At 36.1% G+C, this 15,788-nt stretch overlaps 1 protein-coding gene across 1 annotated transcript in view; it reads left to right on the top strand.

Annotated features, from left to right (window-relative positions):
• Positions 1-15,788, top strand: part of bdl (borderless) — a 191,576-nt gene that overhangs the window by 108,444 nt on the left and 67,344 nt on the right. Inside the window, 2 exon segments of the mRNA XM_069819236.1 lie at positions 2,046-2,236; positions 2,774-2,992. Of these exon segments, the coding sequence (XP_069675337.1) occupies positions 2,046-2,236; positions 2,774-2,992 (410 nt within the window).

Raw genomic sequence — 15,788 nt, 5'->3', positions numbered from 1 at the left:
AAACTAATAGCCGCTTAGATAAAATGATAAACATATTTAAAAGACACAAAAATTAAAAATATAGTCATTTAAGTGCTAATTAGGAAAGTATATTTTTTCATCCATGTGATATAATATTTATATGGAAAAATTCATAGGCCCACATTTTTTCATCAGATTAACTTCAGAGCTCAATCGTAGCACCTTATTAAGTCTTTGGTTGTTAATTTTTTGCCCCTTATGTGACCCGAGAATTAAGCTCTATTATAAAATTTAAAATGGTCTTACTTTCGTTCCTAACATGCTGCAACTTTCATTCCAGACACGAAATTGAGAAGGGCGTATATTTTTGTAGTTAAATTTGCACACATATACAGAATGGCTAATGTCTTCCATAATATTCTGAGGCTAAAATGCGACCACTATGTAACAAATTGGTAATTAAGTCACGATAGTTGAATTTTATTATTGAGGAGGTGCACCCAAAACTTTTTTTTACAAGAATATGATATTTCAAAAACTGTATTATTCATGAACATAATTTACATTAATTTTATTTCCACATATTGGCATTTGAAGTTAATTAGTTGTATAACATATTATTTTTACTACATCTCTATTAATTTTCGTTCCTGAGCAACATTAGTCCAATCCCTATCATCATATCCCCACCTCCCTCAAATCTATTTTTATATTATCCTCCCATCTACGTCTCGGCCTACCAAAGGTTTTTTTTTCCACTCCGGCCTCCCAACTAACGCTCTATATGCATTTCTGAATTCGCCCGTACGTGCTGCCATCTCAAACGTCTTGATTTAATGTTCCTAATTATGTTATTCTCCTGTAACTTCATCCCTCTTAGCCCCAAATATTTTGCTAAACACAATATTCTCAAATACCCTTAGCCTCTGTTCCTCTCTCAAAGTGAGAGTCCATTAATCGCCTCAGACGGCGATGGTCGAATATTACGTTATATTACACATTATCATATCATCCTATCATATCGTCTCCTTTTTTTCTGATGACTATGTTATCGCGCTTTCAATTTCTTACAACTCTTCGAAACAGACATCAAGCACTTCTTTCTATCCCTCATCATAGAACGTCTTTATACTCATCTTCCTATACTGTAGAAATACCTCGCCTCTGGAATTCGTTACCTAATGACGTCAGGGACTGCCGGACTTTATCACAATTCAAAATTAAATTTGAAAATTTTGTCTTAGTTAATGTTTTTAGTATTGCTAGAAGTATTGATTTGTGTTTTTTTTTTTCTATTTCTTTTTTAATCTAGATTAAAATTGCAAGTTTCTTGTTTATGTTAGTTAATTAGCTAGGATACAATTAATTAATCATTTGAAGTTTGTGTGACTGCAACCTGTGTATATTTTTGTGTGGCTTTATTTTGTTTATAGTGTTTTTTTGCTCTCTCTCTTTATTTCTTGTGAAGCTTTACTTTGTATATAGTGTATTTTTTCTGTGTATTTCTATTATTGTATTTGTATTCCTGGTGTTGTGGAAGAGAAGGCCTGATGACCTTAACTACACCAGAATAAATAAATAAATAAATATGCTTATATAAATTGTGTTCAATCTCGCTAAGTTGTTTTTATATATTTTTATCAATATTATTATTATTATTATTATTATTATTATTATTATTATTATTATTATTATATTCATTCATTCATTCATTCATCCATTCATTCATTCATTCATTCATAGTTCTCTGCCCAAGGACAGGTATTTCACTGCAAACCTAGTATTCTCCAGTCTTTCCTATTTTCTGTCTTCCTGTTAGTCTCCTCATATGATCCATATTATAGCCTATCTTAATGTCGTCTATCATCTGATATCTACTTCTGCACCGAACTTTTCTCCCGTTTAGTGCATCCTTCAGCAGGCAGTTTCTTCTCAACCAGTGATCCAACCAATTTATTTTTCTCTTCCTGATCAGTTTCAGCATCATTCTTTCTTCAACCACTCTTTCCAACACAGCTTCGTTTCTTATTCTGTTTGTCCATTTCACATGCTCCATGTAATTCTTGATCTGTGTGTGTCTGCAGATAAGGCGAAGGTTGTGAAGGCCTTATCGGAGGTGTACCTGCCGTATGGAAGGCCCGGAATTTTGGACTGCCACTTCTTGTCCAACCCGCCACTCACGAATATCCGCTGGGAGAAGGACGGTTTCTTGTTCGACCCCTACAATGTGCCTGGCGTTTTCTACGGCAAAAATGGTTCCCTTTACTTTACTAAGGTAATGAATAGACTTCGTTGAATTGCCACACGCAGCATGCAATCAGGTTGCCGATGTACGGTAGTATAGAGGAGGTGAGCGACCTCCCGGTCTCCTAGTATAAGCAGTTCATGTTAAGAGTTGCGACCGGTCCAAATAGATAGAGCAGCTACAGCTAATGTATACCTATGTAAGCACTTGTTTTTGCAATACTGTGGTTGGAATAGTCAAAGCTTAACATTTGTTCAGTGCAGACAAGAATTCAATCAAACATACTACAATGAGAGTGTTGCTGTTCCAAATAATTGCCCCTGGAATACCCTTACCCCCGCAGCCAATCTTGACCCGTTGGGGAACGTGGTTGGATGCTGTTAATTATTATGCAGAACATTACGGCAAAATAATGGAGGTAATTGTTGCATGGTGGAAGAAAAAAAATTAACTTTTTTATCTGCCCCCATCAGAAAGTTTGCTTGTTAGCTATGACAACTTAAAGTACAATATGTAGACCTATTTAACTAACTTCCTCAAAAATCCCCAACTTGTCTGTTGCTGCAGGTGAACGAATCCCACAGCGGGCGTTACACGTGCACCCCAGGCAACGACCTCGGCACGGAGGGCCCCTCGCCCCCCATCAACGTGATCGTGCAGCGTCCCCCCATGTTCACGATCGTGCCACACAACCTGTACCTGCGGAAGCCTGGAGAGACCTTGGAGATGCCATGTGACGCAGTGGACGGCAACGACAACCACAAGCCCACGATCGTCTGGTTCAGGGTGAGTTTCAGGAGCAAGAGAACAGCGAATGGGGTGGCATATAATATCTTGTATCACAGCTAGCTTGCCAAGACGGACCAAGTTACAGATCACTTAGATAACTTCAAAACTTATGACGTATGTACTTTCCACACTTGCCTCTGTCTTAAGGTTCGAATCTTTGATTTGCTATAGTTCGTTGCCTCAATGGCATGGCTTTGCAACTAGAATTTCATACTGTTATAATTTCGACAGAATAACATCTTCAGGAAAACTGAATTGGTCTGATGCCTACTCGACAATTTTAAACAGTTATTTAAGTATTATTCTGGGATTCATTTCTGTGCGAATTACTGTTTAACTATGAAACAGGACGATAAAACCAAGCATGGCTTCAAACTCGTGTCTCTCCCTCCGTGCAGTGCCCAGTAGCTTGCTGATTTTATAGCTGCTCCAAAATAAATTTCCGATGTAGAAATTCTAACCAAAACAATTACTTCCAAGACTGATAAAATAATTATACAGGATGGAAGTGAAATAATTCTGCAGATTTTCAGAGTGAATAGCTCATATTGTATGTAACAAAAAAAGTATAGGCCCTAATACCATATTGGTGAAAAGTACATACATAATTTTCTCAGATTTCTTTTTTCAAATGTTTATTTGATAACTATTGCGAGTGGAATCGTGATTTTTGTCCATATCGAAACAAAATCTAATAAATAATTATTTATTCTTCTGGCGTATTTCAATAGCGTGGACAGTTTCGTGTAAATTTGATTTAAAAACCACTCATTTGAAGCTGACCGATGCGACCAGCTTGCAATATTGCAACCAAAAAGGGGGAGGGGAGATAGTTCATTGAGACAAACAGACCGGCCTGAGTTCGTTGAACCCCTTACATCTGTATTACGGGGAGATATAGCAATGTGTTAGCGACGTTGTTGCCGGACTGCTGAAACTTCCAACTTAATTTTCTAATTAACCGTGCATTTAATCACAAAACGTAACCTAGATTTCTTATTCATTTAAGTGTACCCTATCGGCCCTCTCAATCTGCAAGGTTATTTCATTCGCACTCTGTACATTATGCAATACTTTTTTGGTTTAACGACACTCACCATGCTCAGGAGAAGTTGAATATCAGAAGTTAATAATTATTATCAAAGAGCTTTTCATAAAGTATCATAATCTCTGACTTTATCAAATCGATTATCAAATTTGAGGACAGGATTTTGTTCAGTTCTGTATTTGACTATTATTGAATCGTACAAGAAATATTATGCAGTTGGCCATATTGAATGTACTAAATGAAAAAAAAAAAAAAGTGTATTTTATTATAATAATGATATAAGTTTCGTAAACATTATTTTAATAAAATGGCAGATAATTTTTAAACACAAGTGCTGTACTTCGTTTCGTGCATGTACAGAGAATAGAGCAATCTAATCGGGAAATTGGTTGGCCGTAAGCGAGTAGAAAGACACTTCTCTGCAGCTAAACGATGGTTTTAAGTTTAAAACGATCTAAATAGCTAAAATGCCATGTATTACCTGAACATTCCTCACAAGAATCGATTTGAATATTATTTCGTGGATAAAATCAAATCTTCATCAATAAATCATTTAGAAATTTTATACATACAAAATTCAGCAAGAACTAATACGAGTACATCAACAATGAAAATGGGTCACTTACTAATTATTATCGACTTTATCAAGATTAAATAGACAACGTGTCTCATTATTGGTGCAGAGATTTTTGTCATACAAATTCTTTGCATTTCTTGCTTTTCCATTAGTTCTTGGTAATATGAAACGTCTATAATCTCAAATTAAATATATTTAATGCCTTTACATTAGCACTAAAAGCATATTCCCTTTCTGTCTGTATATTCTTATTCTGTATTCTGTTGTTTTTCATAGTTGTATTCCTAACAACGGCACCTATTTTCAACAAAGTGTGTTTGATATGCAGACTCTCTTTAGTATGACTGACCAACCAGGACATTTTTGTATCATAACCTCTGCTTTTACAAAATATGCATGGCCTTCTTGAATACTAATAAGTGGAATAATTAATTAATTACTCGTAAGACTAACGGATCATGAATTATTTATTGATCGGTGTTGAGGAAACATATTATACTAGGCTATATTTAACGAGAATTTAAAAGTTAACAATTGTTATCTGGAATTGAAGCAAATTCTCGCGAAGTTTGATAAAGCCTCCCATTTCACTAATAATATTCCAAGATAGATACAACGTATTGACAAAAGAATGGTGGGTTTCAAACCACTGTATTTTTTGTATTTTTTAATTTGTAAATTGGACAAGCTTCAGTCGGAAGAACAACTGTCCAAGTTTTGAATAATTTCGAGGGAAAAATTGTTCCGGAGCCGGGTATCGAACCCGGGACCTTTTGGTTTAACGTACCAACGCTCTACCACTGAGCTACTCGGGAACTCTAACCGACACCGATCCAATTTTTCCCTCTATATCCACAGACCTCAAAGTGGGCTGACAACCGTCAAGCAACCAACTTCGAGTGCACACTAACTCCGTGTGACTTAAATTGTGGTTTTCTGTTAATGAACAGTGACGTGTATTATGCAAATCAAGATTTCAGGTATAACACCCTGTAAAGTTGATTTGAATAATTTCGAAGGAAAAATTGTTCCGGAGCCGGGTATCGAACCCGGGACCTTTTGGTTTAACGTACCAACGCTCCCTGTAAAGTTGATTTGAATAATTTCGAGGGAAAAATTGTTCCGGAGCCGGGTATCGAACCCGGGACCTTTTGGTTTAGCGTACCAACGCTCCCTGTAAAGTTGATTTGAATAATTTCGAGGGAAAAATTGTTCCGGAGCCGGGTATCGAACCCGGGACCTTTTGGTTTAATGTACCAACGCTCCCTGTAAAGTTGATTTGAATAATTTCGAGGGAAAAATTGTTCCGGAGCCGGGTATCGAACCCGGGACCTTTTGGTTTAACGTACCAACGCTCCCTGTAAAGTTGATTTGAATAATTTCGAGGGAAAAATTGTTCCGGAGCCGGGTATCGAACCCGGGACCTTTTGGTTTAACGTACCAACGTACCGCGTTGGTACGTTAAACCAAAAGGTCCCGGGTTCGATACCCGGCTCCGGAACAATTTTTCCCTCGAAATTATTCAAATCAACTTTACAGGGAGTTATACCTGAAATCTTGATTTGCATGTCCAAGTTTTGTGTACATCACTGAAAGTCCCTCAACGTGCGCACCTTTGGCAACCCAGCATACATCTAAGCGGTAGTCAAATTCCTGCCATACCCGATCGAGCTTGTCTGATGTAATGGTCTCCAGAGAGCGAGTGATCTTTCCCCTGGAGGTCCCGAAGGGAACGAGGCATTTGGGGTACGTAAACTCTGCCTTTCACATACCCCCACAAAAAGAAATCACACGGTGTTATATCCAGGGACCGTGGTGGCCACTGGCATCTGTAGCACATCCAGCGCTGTGAAAGAACACGATTGAGGTGGAGTTTCGCACCATGATGGAAATAAGGGGGAGCTTCATCCTGTTGGAAAATGTAGTCGTTGTAATCATTATTCAGTTGTGGAAATAACCATTGTTCTAACATATTATCTTGGTAGATGGTGATTTCTTCTTGTGAGGGTATGTGAAAGACAGAGTTTACATACTCCAAATTTCTCGTTCCCTCCGGGATCTCCAGGACAGATCACTAGTGCTGTGGTGATCATTACAACAGACAAGCTCGATCAGGTATGGCAGGAATTTTACAACCGTTTAGAGTGTGCCGAGTGACCAGATTGAGGAACTTTGAATCATGTACACCAAACTTGGACAGTTATTCTTCCGATTGAAGCTTGTCATTAATTTATAACTTAAAAGTTACAGAAAATGTAATGGTTTGGAACCCCACAATTCTTTTGTGAACACCGTGTATGTTCTTTGTTTCTCAGTAGCAAATGATTGCACACAGCAAATTGGTAATTCCACCCATATTACGATGTGATAATTTATCCATAAGAATAAATTTTGTGTATCGAAATACTAGAGTTGGATCATCGATAATTTCAATATTCTGGTTGATTAGGGGCTATCGAGTGATGGATAGGTACTTTTGGGTAAAGGACTCTATACTTTTCTGGTACTGGGGTCTAATTTTTTAGTTTATAGGTGAGGGTACTTTTTTTTTTCTTTCCGTTTCAGCGATTAATTATGAATTAGACTTCCAATATCTTAGAATTTATGAGATCCTGTGGTATATCCATTTCTGTTCCGTGTCTTTACAGAATGTGTTGTCTTTTCCACAGTTCAAAATTATTTTCAAAAGTGGGGTGAGAACGTTCCTGGTTATTCTGTCGGCCGAAGCAGTTACAGGTCCTCCCGCTACCGACACTGCTTGCATCCGCGAACTTACAGCGCTTCGCTGGATTAAAACTTACGAGCTATTAAAATTAAAAACATTCGGTACTCACCCTCCTAACAGTAGCAGCTAGAAGTGTTGCCCATCTTGAGAGATACATAATTCACATCAGTCATAGAACAGTTTCATTAAACGTATTGTAACGTTTTTAAACTAGACAACAATGTAACTTTATTATCTCAACAATAGGATTTGTTCTCCACACAGTAACACAGTACTCGTTAGTGCACTCCACTGACGACAATGACAATTTACTTGGACTATTACGAACAACAATGAACTGTTAATCTTAATTAATATTTACAAAGCACTATTTACAAATCAGAACTGTCAGTTCTCGTTCACAGTTCTTCTAGCTCAGTCACTCGAGTTCACCGTATCTCGAACCACAGACCTTCAGAGACAGTCCACTGTACTCGAACTCAGGTCCCTCCAACTGCGGCCCACTGCACTCGAACTCAGGTCCTTCCAACTGCGGTCCACTGCACTCGAACTCAGGCCTTCGGATGCTGACACAGTTGCGGACGCACACTCACGTCGAACTCCGGTACACAAGACTGGCTGGCTTGCTCTGTTCACTGGCTTACTCACTGAATGGCTGAATAAACTGAAAACTGCTCAAGTTCGCTCGCGTTTCTTCTTTTATAACCACAGCGACGTAGCCTGGAAAGTTCGACGCGTGTCCAGAGATAGCACTCCAGAACAATCCAGAGCCCTCTCCTCTCTGCCAGCACCAGATGCGCGCGCAAACTCCCTCGCCGCGTAGGCCCTTTCCCCTCTCTTCTCTCCGCGGCGCGCCGTCCCTCAGTGCTCCGTGGAGCCCGTGTCGGCTCACGCGCGATCTGCTCTCTTGCGGGACGCTGGTCGTGAGTTCGAATCTCACGTAGCTGTCACAGTATTCATTAAATTTAGTATTGTTTCTCTACACAGGACTGAGCGAAATTTACGTTTATGTTTTCTTCTGGGGCTTGCAGCAGGTTGATTGCTCCACTCGTTAGCTGTGTCAGTCTGCCCTTGACGGCCATCAGTAAAGACACTTAGTGAATCAGCTAAGAAAAAGTGCACTATATTCTCTTACGATGTGTTATGTTTTGTAGTGGTTACATATTCAGTACGTAAACGTGTACACATTTTGAAAACGTGCAGTACATACGGGAAAAAAAAGTCCTGTGGCATAATACTTGAATATTTTTGACGTAAAGTTTCTGATCGTCCAGTTTCATGTAGAAAAACAGTATTAAATTTAGTGAATAGGTTTAATGAAACAGATTCTCAAACAATGCGATGTGAATTACGTATTATATAACATGGACAACACTACCAGCAGCTACTATGAGGAGGATGAGTATCGAATGTTAATATTAATAATATAGTATGTAAGTTTGACGAATAGTTGTGAATTCACGGATGCAAACATTGGTGACAGCGGTGGAAGGGGATCTCGCTGGTCGGTCGACAGAAGAAACATCTGTAAAGGTCGCTGGGATTAATTGTGTAATAATCCTTACAAGTTGTAAGCGAGATGTTGAAGTACTTTCGTTACCCTGAATATGAGAATAACCGAAATAATGAAAAAAAGAAACCAATAATTTTCAAACAAACACACTTTTAAGTTATAGCGTCGAGTAAAGTATCGATTCGTATCTAAAAAATAATCACACCTTTAGACTTAATTGTGAATTGTGTGGAAATGGACAGATTATAAAAAAAGAAAACGGAGTATTCTTAGAAAACTTGCTCCAAAATTGCTTCACCCACTAAAAATTTCCCTTGGACGCGCCCAGATTCGACAGGGTGTCAAGCCTGGCAAGCTGACGCCACACTTCTGTACATTGTGAGTCTATAAGCTTTCTTGTTATTGTTGCTTTTAGGAGACCTTGCTTATTCCAGTACCTTTGGTCCCTCAATGAATGTAGGTCTGTAATATATAATCTGTATGTTATAATTAGACATCGGATTTTTAGGCACTAAAAATTGCAGTTTTAGGCGCCTAAAATAAGCTCAAAATTTGTAAAATTAGGCTCTATTTTAATGAAAATAGGCATTTTAGGCACATCAAAGTATCATACTTATTTCTTTCACTGAAAATTTTAGTTATGCACTAAAATACGCACAAAAAAGTATGTTTAAACATTAAAAAAGAATACTATATTATAATTATAAACAGAGCTGCACAAATTTAATATATTGAAACTAATGAAATAATGATTATTAATATCAAGATTACTCATTTTAAGTTATTGAAATTCAGTTCCATGCTCAGACTTTATTATAATTATCTGCACAGTACACCACCAGAATTTTTTCTAAATTCTCCACAGTTAACCTTTGCCTTTTGTCACTGAGAATCATTTTGAAAGCAGAAAAACTTCTTTCAACTGAAACTGATGTGAGAGGCGCAAATTTTAAATTAGATACAATAGAAACATCAATACTTACTGGAACATTTACACCTAATTCTAATTGTTGTATTGCCGTATTTCTATCACAAAGTTAGTGGGTTCGAACAATAAAAATTTTAATGACCTGCAAATACTTTAACTATCGGAATTTAAAAGGTTAAAGTGTAGTGGTCTTAAAAAGAATTATACCTCAGGATAGCTCAGTCAATGTATAAATATTATAGGCCTACTCATTAAAATTAATAGAATTTATATATTTCAACTATTGTTACATACCTGTTTGCTACAAATCTTGCAGAATATTATTTTTCCATCATAAGTGAATTCTGAATATTCTGTTAGCCATTGCCGGATCAATGTAGATTTTGCACTTATATTTTTCGGCATTATCGCGTTAAACTTCACAGGAAAACGTCCTACCGCTCAAAACTTCTCAACACAAATAAGGTGAGGGAAAGAGAAACTGTTAACGAGCATTCAAATGAACCGTTGTTATTGAGATTCAATTGGACAAAAATACAAAGTTCCACTTATTGTTGCATTTCCTGGTAGTGTTAACACTAGGAGGGCCATTCTTTTAAATATTTTGTAATGGTTTACCCTACTAATTCGCAGTTTTACGACTTTTCATAAATATTTCAAAAACACTCTTTCTCCAAAAATTGTGATTTTATGACACTCTGAAGGGCAGTACAGCTAATCGGTTTCAGACCGAAAACAGTCATTTTTATAGTATAGTATATCTCTGAATCGGTAGGAGCACATGTTGTGATTGTTGCCTGCTTCAAAACTAAGGTTGGTTCTTTGTCGGCATTTATGCCTCCAAACATGTTAAATTCGGTGAAATCTATTGCGAGTGTCGTGAGATTCAAAACATTTTGTTTCCTTTATCAATGGTTTCATGACCGGTGTGAAGCAAACTTTCCACTTTTTAAATGCCTTAAATTTCGCAGTGAATGCATGTATAAATTATAAAAAGTAAGAGTAAAATGCGAAACTTTACAGTGAGTTAGGCATTTTTAGGCGAATATTAACAAATTAGGCTCTAATAACCGTTTTAGGGCATTTTAGGGCACTATAAAACTCATTGAATACCTTTCAATTTCCATGAAACACAAATATTAATAATTATTTTTACTTTTCTCCTAAAGAAACAAAATAGGCATTTGCCCTAGAATCCGATGTCTGGTTATAATGTAATGTACTGTTTTTAATATAATATTCGAATTTAAGTCTTAGCATTTATCAGAGCTGTCTGTTGCTTAGTTATATATTGTTTCATTCTAACCGTTCACTTTAGAACTCGCTGATTCTGATGTAGGCTATACTTTATTCAAGAACTCAAACATTAAATTTACAAATATAAAGATAAATTTTCAGGAGAACAGACAATAGCCATTTTAGTGATATAATGGAATATTTGTATCTTGTAGAGGTGGAACTTTTTTTTTGGTCTTGGAGAGGTGGAAAATTTGATCGATAAATCCAGATTTATCAATGTACTAAAAATATGGGATCGTCATTCAGTTTTCTTTTTCTTTGTGCTTGATCTAGGAGTATTTGTAATTAATTTATACACTTTAAAACAAACTTTTTGATATAAACGCTTCATTTTGTGTAAATTTCGAAAGGTGTAGTAATTGTCCCGTGACTTTTTCGTTTATTCCTTGTGTTCTGACTTTCAAATAAAGACACTGATTTAAGGAACAATCAAAATTGCTATCCTCTTTAATATTTTTTATACAATAAAAAACAAATCAAAGAAAAATGAAACTACAAAAACATATTACTTTAGTAACTTTAGTTATTTAACATGTTTTCATCATCACCTTATTCGTACTCCATTGCCTATTAAATTTTCCAGATTGCTTCATGCATTGAAATATACTGTTACCTATGAATCACGGACATTATTGTACTATTCATTTTGGAAAATTATTAGTTTGTTCAGAAGTAAATATGTAAAATACGTTTAAGACTGTGGAGAATATGAATATCATCCTGAATGTTTTTTTTTCTATACCAAATGAATACTTTACATAAAACAATAACTCAGTTTTGTAACTCAGTATTTACATTATTTCAAACCACAATTTGAAAGAAAGTTAGGTGTAAACACTTAGAGTTTTAAAAATTCAAATGTTTAATAAAAGAACGTTGTTTCAGCTACATAAATAACATATTTTCAATAAGACACTTTTCCAGCTAATTTTCATATAGCCTATGTATGCATATTATGTACCTAATTATATTGCGCGAAGAAAAGCATGAACAGTTTGAGATAACACTATATTAAGTTAAATTATAAATATTTTTGGAATGTTTGAATGTATGATTTTATTTTTAAATTTTGAAGTTTTGAAAATTCAAGAGCTTAATTTTTAATATAAAATTGATTTGCAAGAAATAAATTACAAAATACAAATATTTTAAACATGAATTTTTTGTTAAAAAGTGCTGATAGTATAATTAAATTGTAGTTATACTAATTGTTAAGGTTAGGAAATCACGCCGGGCAGTTTTGACAAAATAGCAGATAGGATGCTAGATAACCACTCCTTATACCAGCTAGTTTTGCAATTGGCGAGTCTGGTTCCCTCCCTGTGTATGTATTATCGTTGCTTGCAGGTCTTTGTACCTAATTTCTGTCTTTCCTTTGATGGCTGTCATTCGCTGAAAAGGCTGGTGCCGTCGCCTCAGGTAATTACTACAGATTGTAGGCTTTTGCCACCCCTGTCTGCCAGCCCGCTCGCAAACCACCGTAGCGCTCTCCTTGTGGCAGCTCTAGGTAGAGTCTCCTTAGATAATTGGCTTCTTTTCCCGCCAGACCTCGCTTCCGTAGAGATCACAGGACAGGCCGATTCTGAATTGCATACAGCTCGGAAGGCGAGACTTGAGCTATGGCCTTGATATGCGCAGATGATCCGCTTTCGCAGACGTAATGCTTCCCCGTTATGCCGTTCATAGTTCATGTCTCGTCTTCCAAGTTGTAACTCTCTTCTAGATGAGACAATGAAGAAAGATATTAATTAAGAACCTTGGATGACAATTGCAACGTTTACTTACAGTTTGGGGATGAGAGACCAGTGTTGCCAATCCAACGGAATTTTTACCGTGGTTAAAGATTTTGTGTACGATAAATAATAACCGAGTTTATTTTTTTCTGAGCAACTGGGCACTTTTATAAACGTAATTTTTTATTTTATGAAAGAATGGGTGCTTTCAGAGTAATATTTCAATTATTTCATTTCTGTCCATGTCCTTAAGGGATAAAAAATGTCTTGCTAGTACTAATGAGCCTAAAGTAGTAAATATTTTTAATCGGTGTTCACCCGCTGAAAGATTCACCTACATATGTAAACAAATCGCAAAGGGAAGGGTTTTTAGGAACAAAAAGAGAAATAGGAAAAGTTAATTGTATGTAAACCATTTTATTGTTAAAAGCAATTATTTATTATGTAAATACTTCACTTCATTGGTTAGGAGAAACTAATAGGGTCTACCTGCTCGACGTGTGTGATCTCTAAGTACTTTTGAGTGTTTGTTGAAAAAATAATAATGGCAATATTGATTGAAATAGAGTATATTGATTGTGTGATTGTGAATTTTTTTTATTTTAGTAGGTTATTTTACGACGCTTTATCAACATCTGAGTTTATTTAGCGTCTGAATGCGATGAAGGTGGTAATGCCGGTGAAATGAGTCCGGGGTCCAACATCGAAAGTTACCTAGCATTTGCTCATATAGAGTTGAGGGAAAACCCCGGAAAAAACCTCAACCAGATAACTTGCCCCGACCGGGAATCGAACCCGGGCTACCTGGTTTCGCGGCTAGACGCGCTAACCGTTACTCCACAGGTGTGGACATATAGTCCTTACTCTCCAGTCGTGATTATGTAGTGAGTTTTCTTAGAGTGATTTGTGAGATGCACGTAACACGGGTGGGGGGGGGGAAAGCAAATTGATTAAATTAAGATATTGAGAGCCATCGTAATTTTTGGGGTCAATCATTTAAGGGGATATGTATGACTTTTAAAATTTCCACAATTTTTGCCAAAATTTGTGAAATTTAAACTATATAAACAGATCTATAATAATATCATCTGTACTAAATTTGGTGCAATTAGGTCTAATAGTTTTGAAATTATATTTTTAAGTATGTTTTATATTGACGTTACTAAAAAAGCTTCTTGCATCAAAGTTTTCAAAATGTTTAGTTCATATTTGCTCAAAATCCTGAAAATAGTTATTGGAATAAAAGTGAATTAGCATTTTGAGCTTAGTAATAGCATAAGTTAAAGTGCAATCAAAGATAAAATATTATTTCTAAATTAAAGAAACACGTAGTCTAATAAAAGTAAATATCCAGAAACAAGCAACAAATAAAACATCAACAATACATTTAAAATAAAGAAATAAAAGGAATCTAGATACAATCTACTGACCCAAATGTAAATTAATTTGTGCGAGATCGTGCGTATTTGCTTGTTTCCCGCACAGAACCAATACGCGGTAAGTGTGAAATACCACATTCAGTATTCCCAACGTAACACACATAACAATTTCCCTCTTCTTACCGCTTAAGCGCCACATTCATTTTACTGCTTTAGGCTTTTAACATATTATTTTTAGAGACGTTTAACATAGTAATAATTATAAATTGGAAACTTACCACTGCAATTTCACATAAATTGCAATGTTAATTATTGTTTTTAAATATTTGCAAAAATTAAGTAAAGTCTACTACTCCACGAAACATTGCATTCCTGATACAAGTAACATTAAGAAAGCCGTGAAAAAATCAACAAGATTCCAGATGCCGATGTTATTACTGCAATATGTTATATAAATAATATTGTTAAAATATTAAAATGAAAAATAAATCATTACATAACCTTACCGTTTGTTTTAAGTTCGCAGAGACAGACGAATATCACGGCCGGCTGGAGTATAGTAAACACAGAAAACATTTTATAGCAACAGTGTTGAAAGATATTTTGGTTTTCCGAAGTTGCCGTCATTAAACAGAAACTAACATGGAGATTTCATTGCAACTAATTAGAAATTCGTCTTTCAGGTATGTGATAAACGATCTTCGCACAAAATAATGTACGATACACGAGCGGTATGTTTGTTTTCATGTTCTCGGAAATTAAAAAAGCTCAACTACGTTTCGCTTTTTCAATCTTTTCCTCGAACATGAAAACGTCAACATACCGCTCTTGTAACGTATATTACTATTACCTTCGATGTCAATTCCGAAATGAATTTGTTTCTCTCTTCTCCTGAATAATGCATATATTTTTTTTCATGTTGCGTCTCATAATGCCGTTTTATGTTGCTTTTTTTGCAAATGATATATTTTTTACACAACAAACACTAGACTTCACCACCATGTTCGAAGCATAAATATTGTATCTTCCACTCTTCTTTGAAAGCTTTAAGCGCTTCCGTTCCATCATGATGCGCTGTGTTCTAAGATCTGTACATCCTTCAGCAATGTTTACAGGTAAAAGAGCTCCGCGCGCGCGCAGCGGGCATAAAAGAGCTCTCGCTCGCAATTATTAATCACCATCGCAAGACTGACCTAGATGTATGTCTAGTGTGAAGGACAAATTATCTGAATGGAATTTCTTTTGAAAGATAAAATGTAATGGAGTTACAAGGACGATAAAGCAAATACAGACGGAAGAATGGGAAAATAAATAATACGTTGGGGGGGGGGGAGATAAATAGCACTGGTCTTTCATAGTATCAATAATATTGATGAACTGACTTTAAGGTTCCAGTTTTTCTCTAAATCAGCGCTTGTCATCCAAAGATTACAGTCCTGTTCCTCTTTCTGTCTCATATAGGTGAAAGAACGTGATTCAGAATCCTTCTGTGTAAGTATTTACGCACATCTAGTAATACAAAATTTAGAAATCACATAATTCTGAGTGAGGTACTCCATTTGAACAGTGAACATATCTCGCCCAAGAACTA

This window comes from Periplaneta americana, chromosome 2 (assembly GCF_040183065.1).
Source record: "Periplaneta americana isolate PAMFEO1 chromosome 2, P.americana_PAMFEO1_priV1, whole genome shotgun sequence".
In the NCBI taxonomy this organism is placed as follows: Eukaryota; Metazoa; Arthropoda; class Insecta; order Blattodea; family Blattidae; genus Periplaneta; species Periplaneta americana.
The sequence above is the reverse complement of the archived record's forward strand: the minus strand, read 5'-3'. Positions and strand labels throughout refer to the sequence as shown.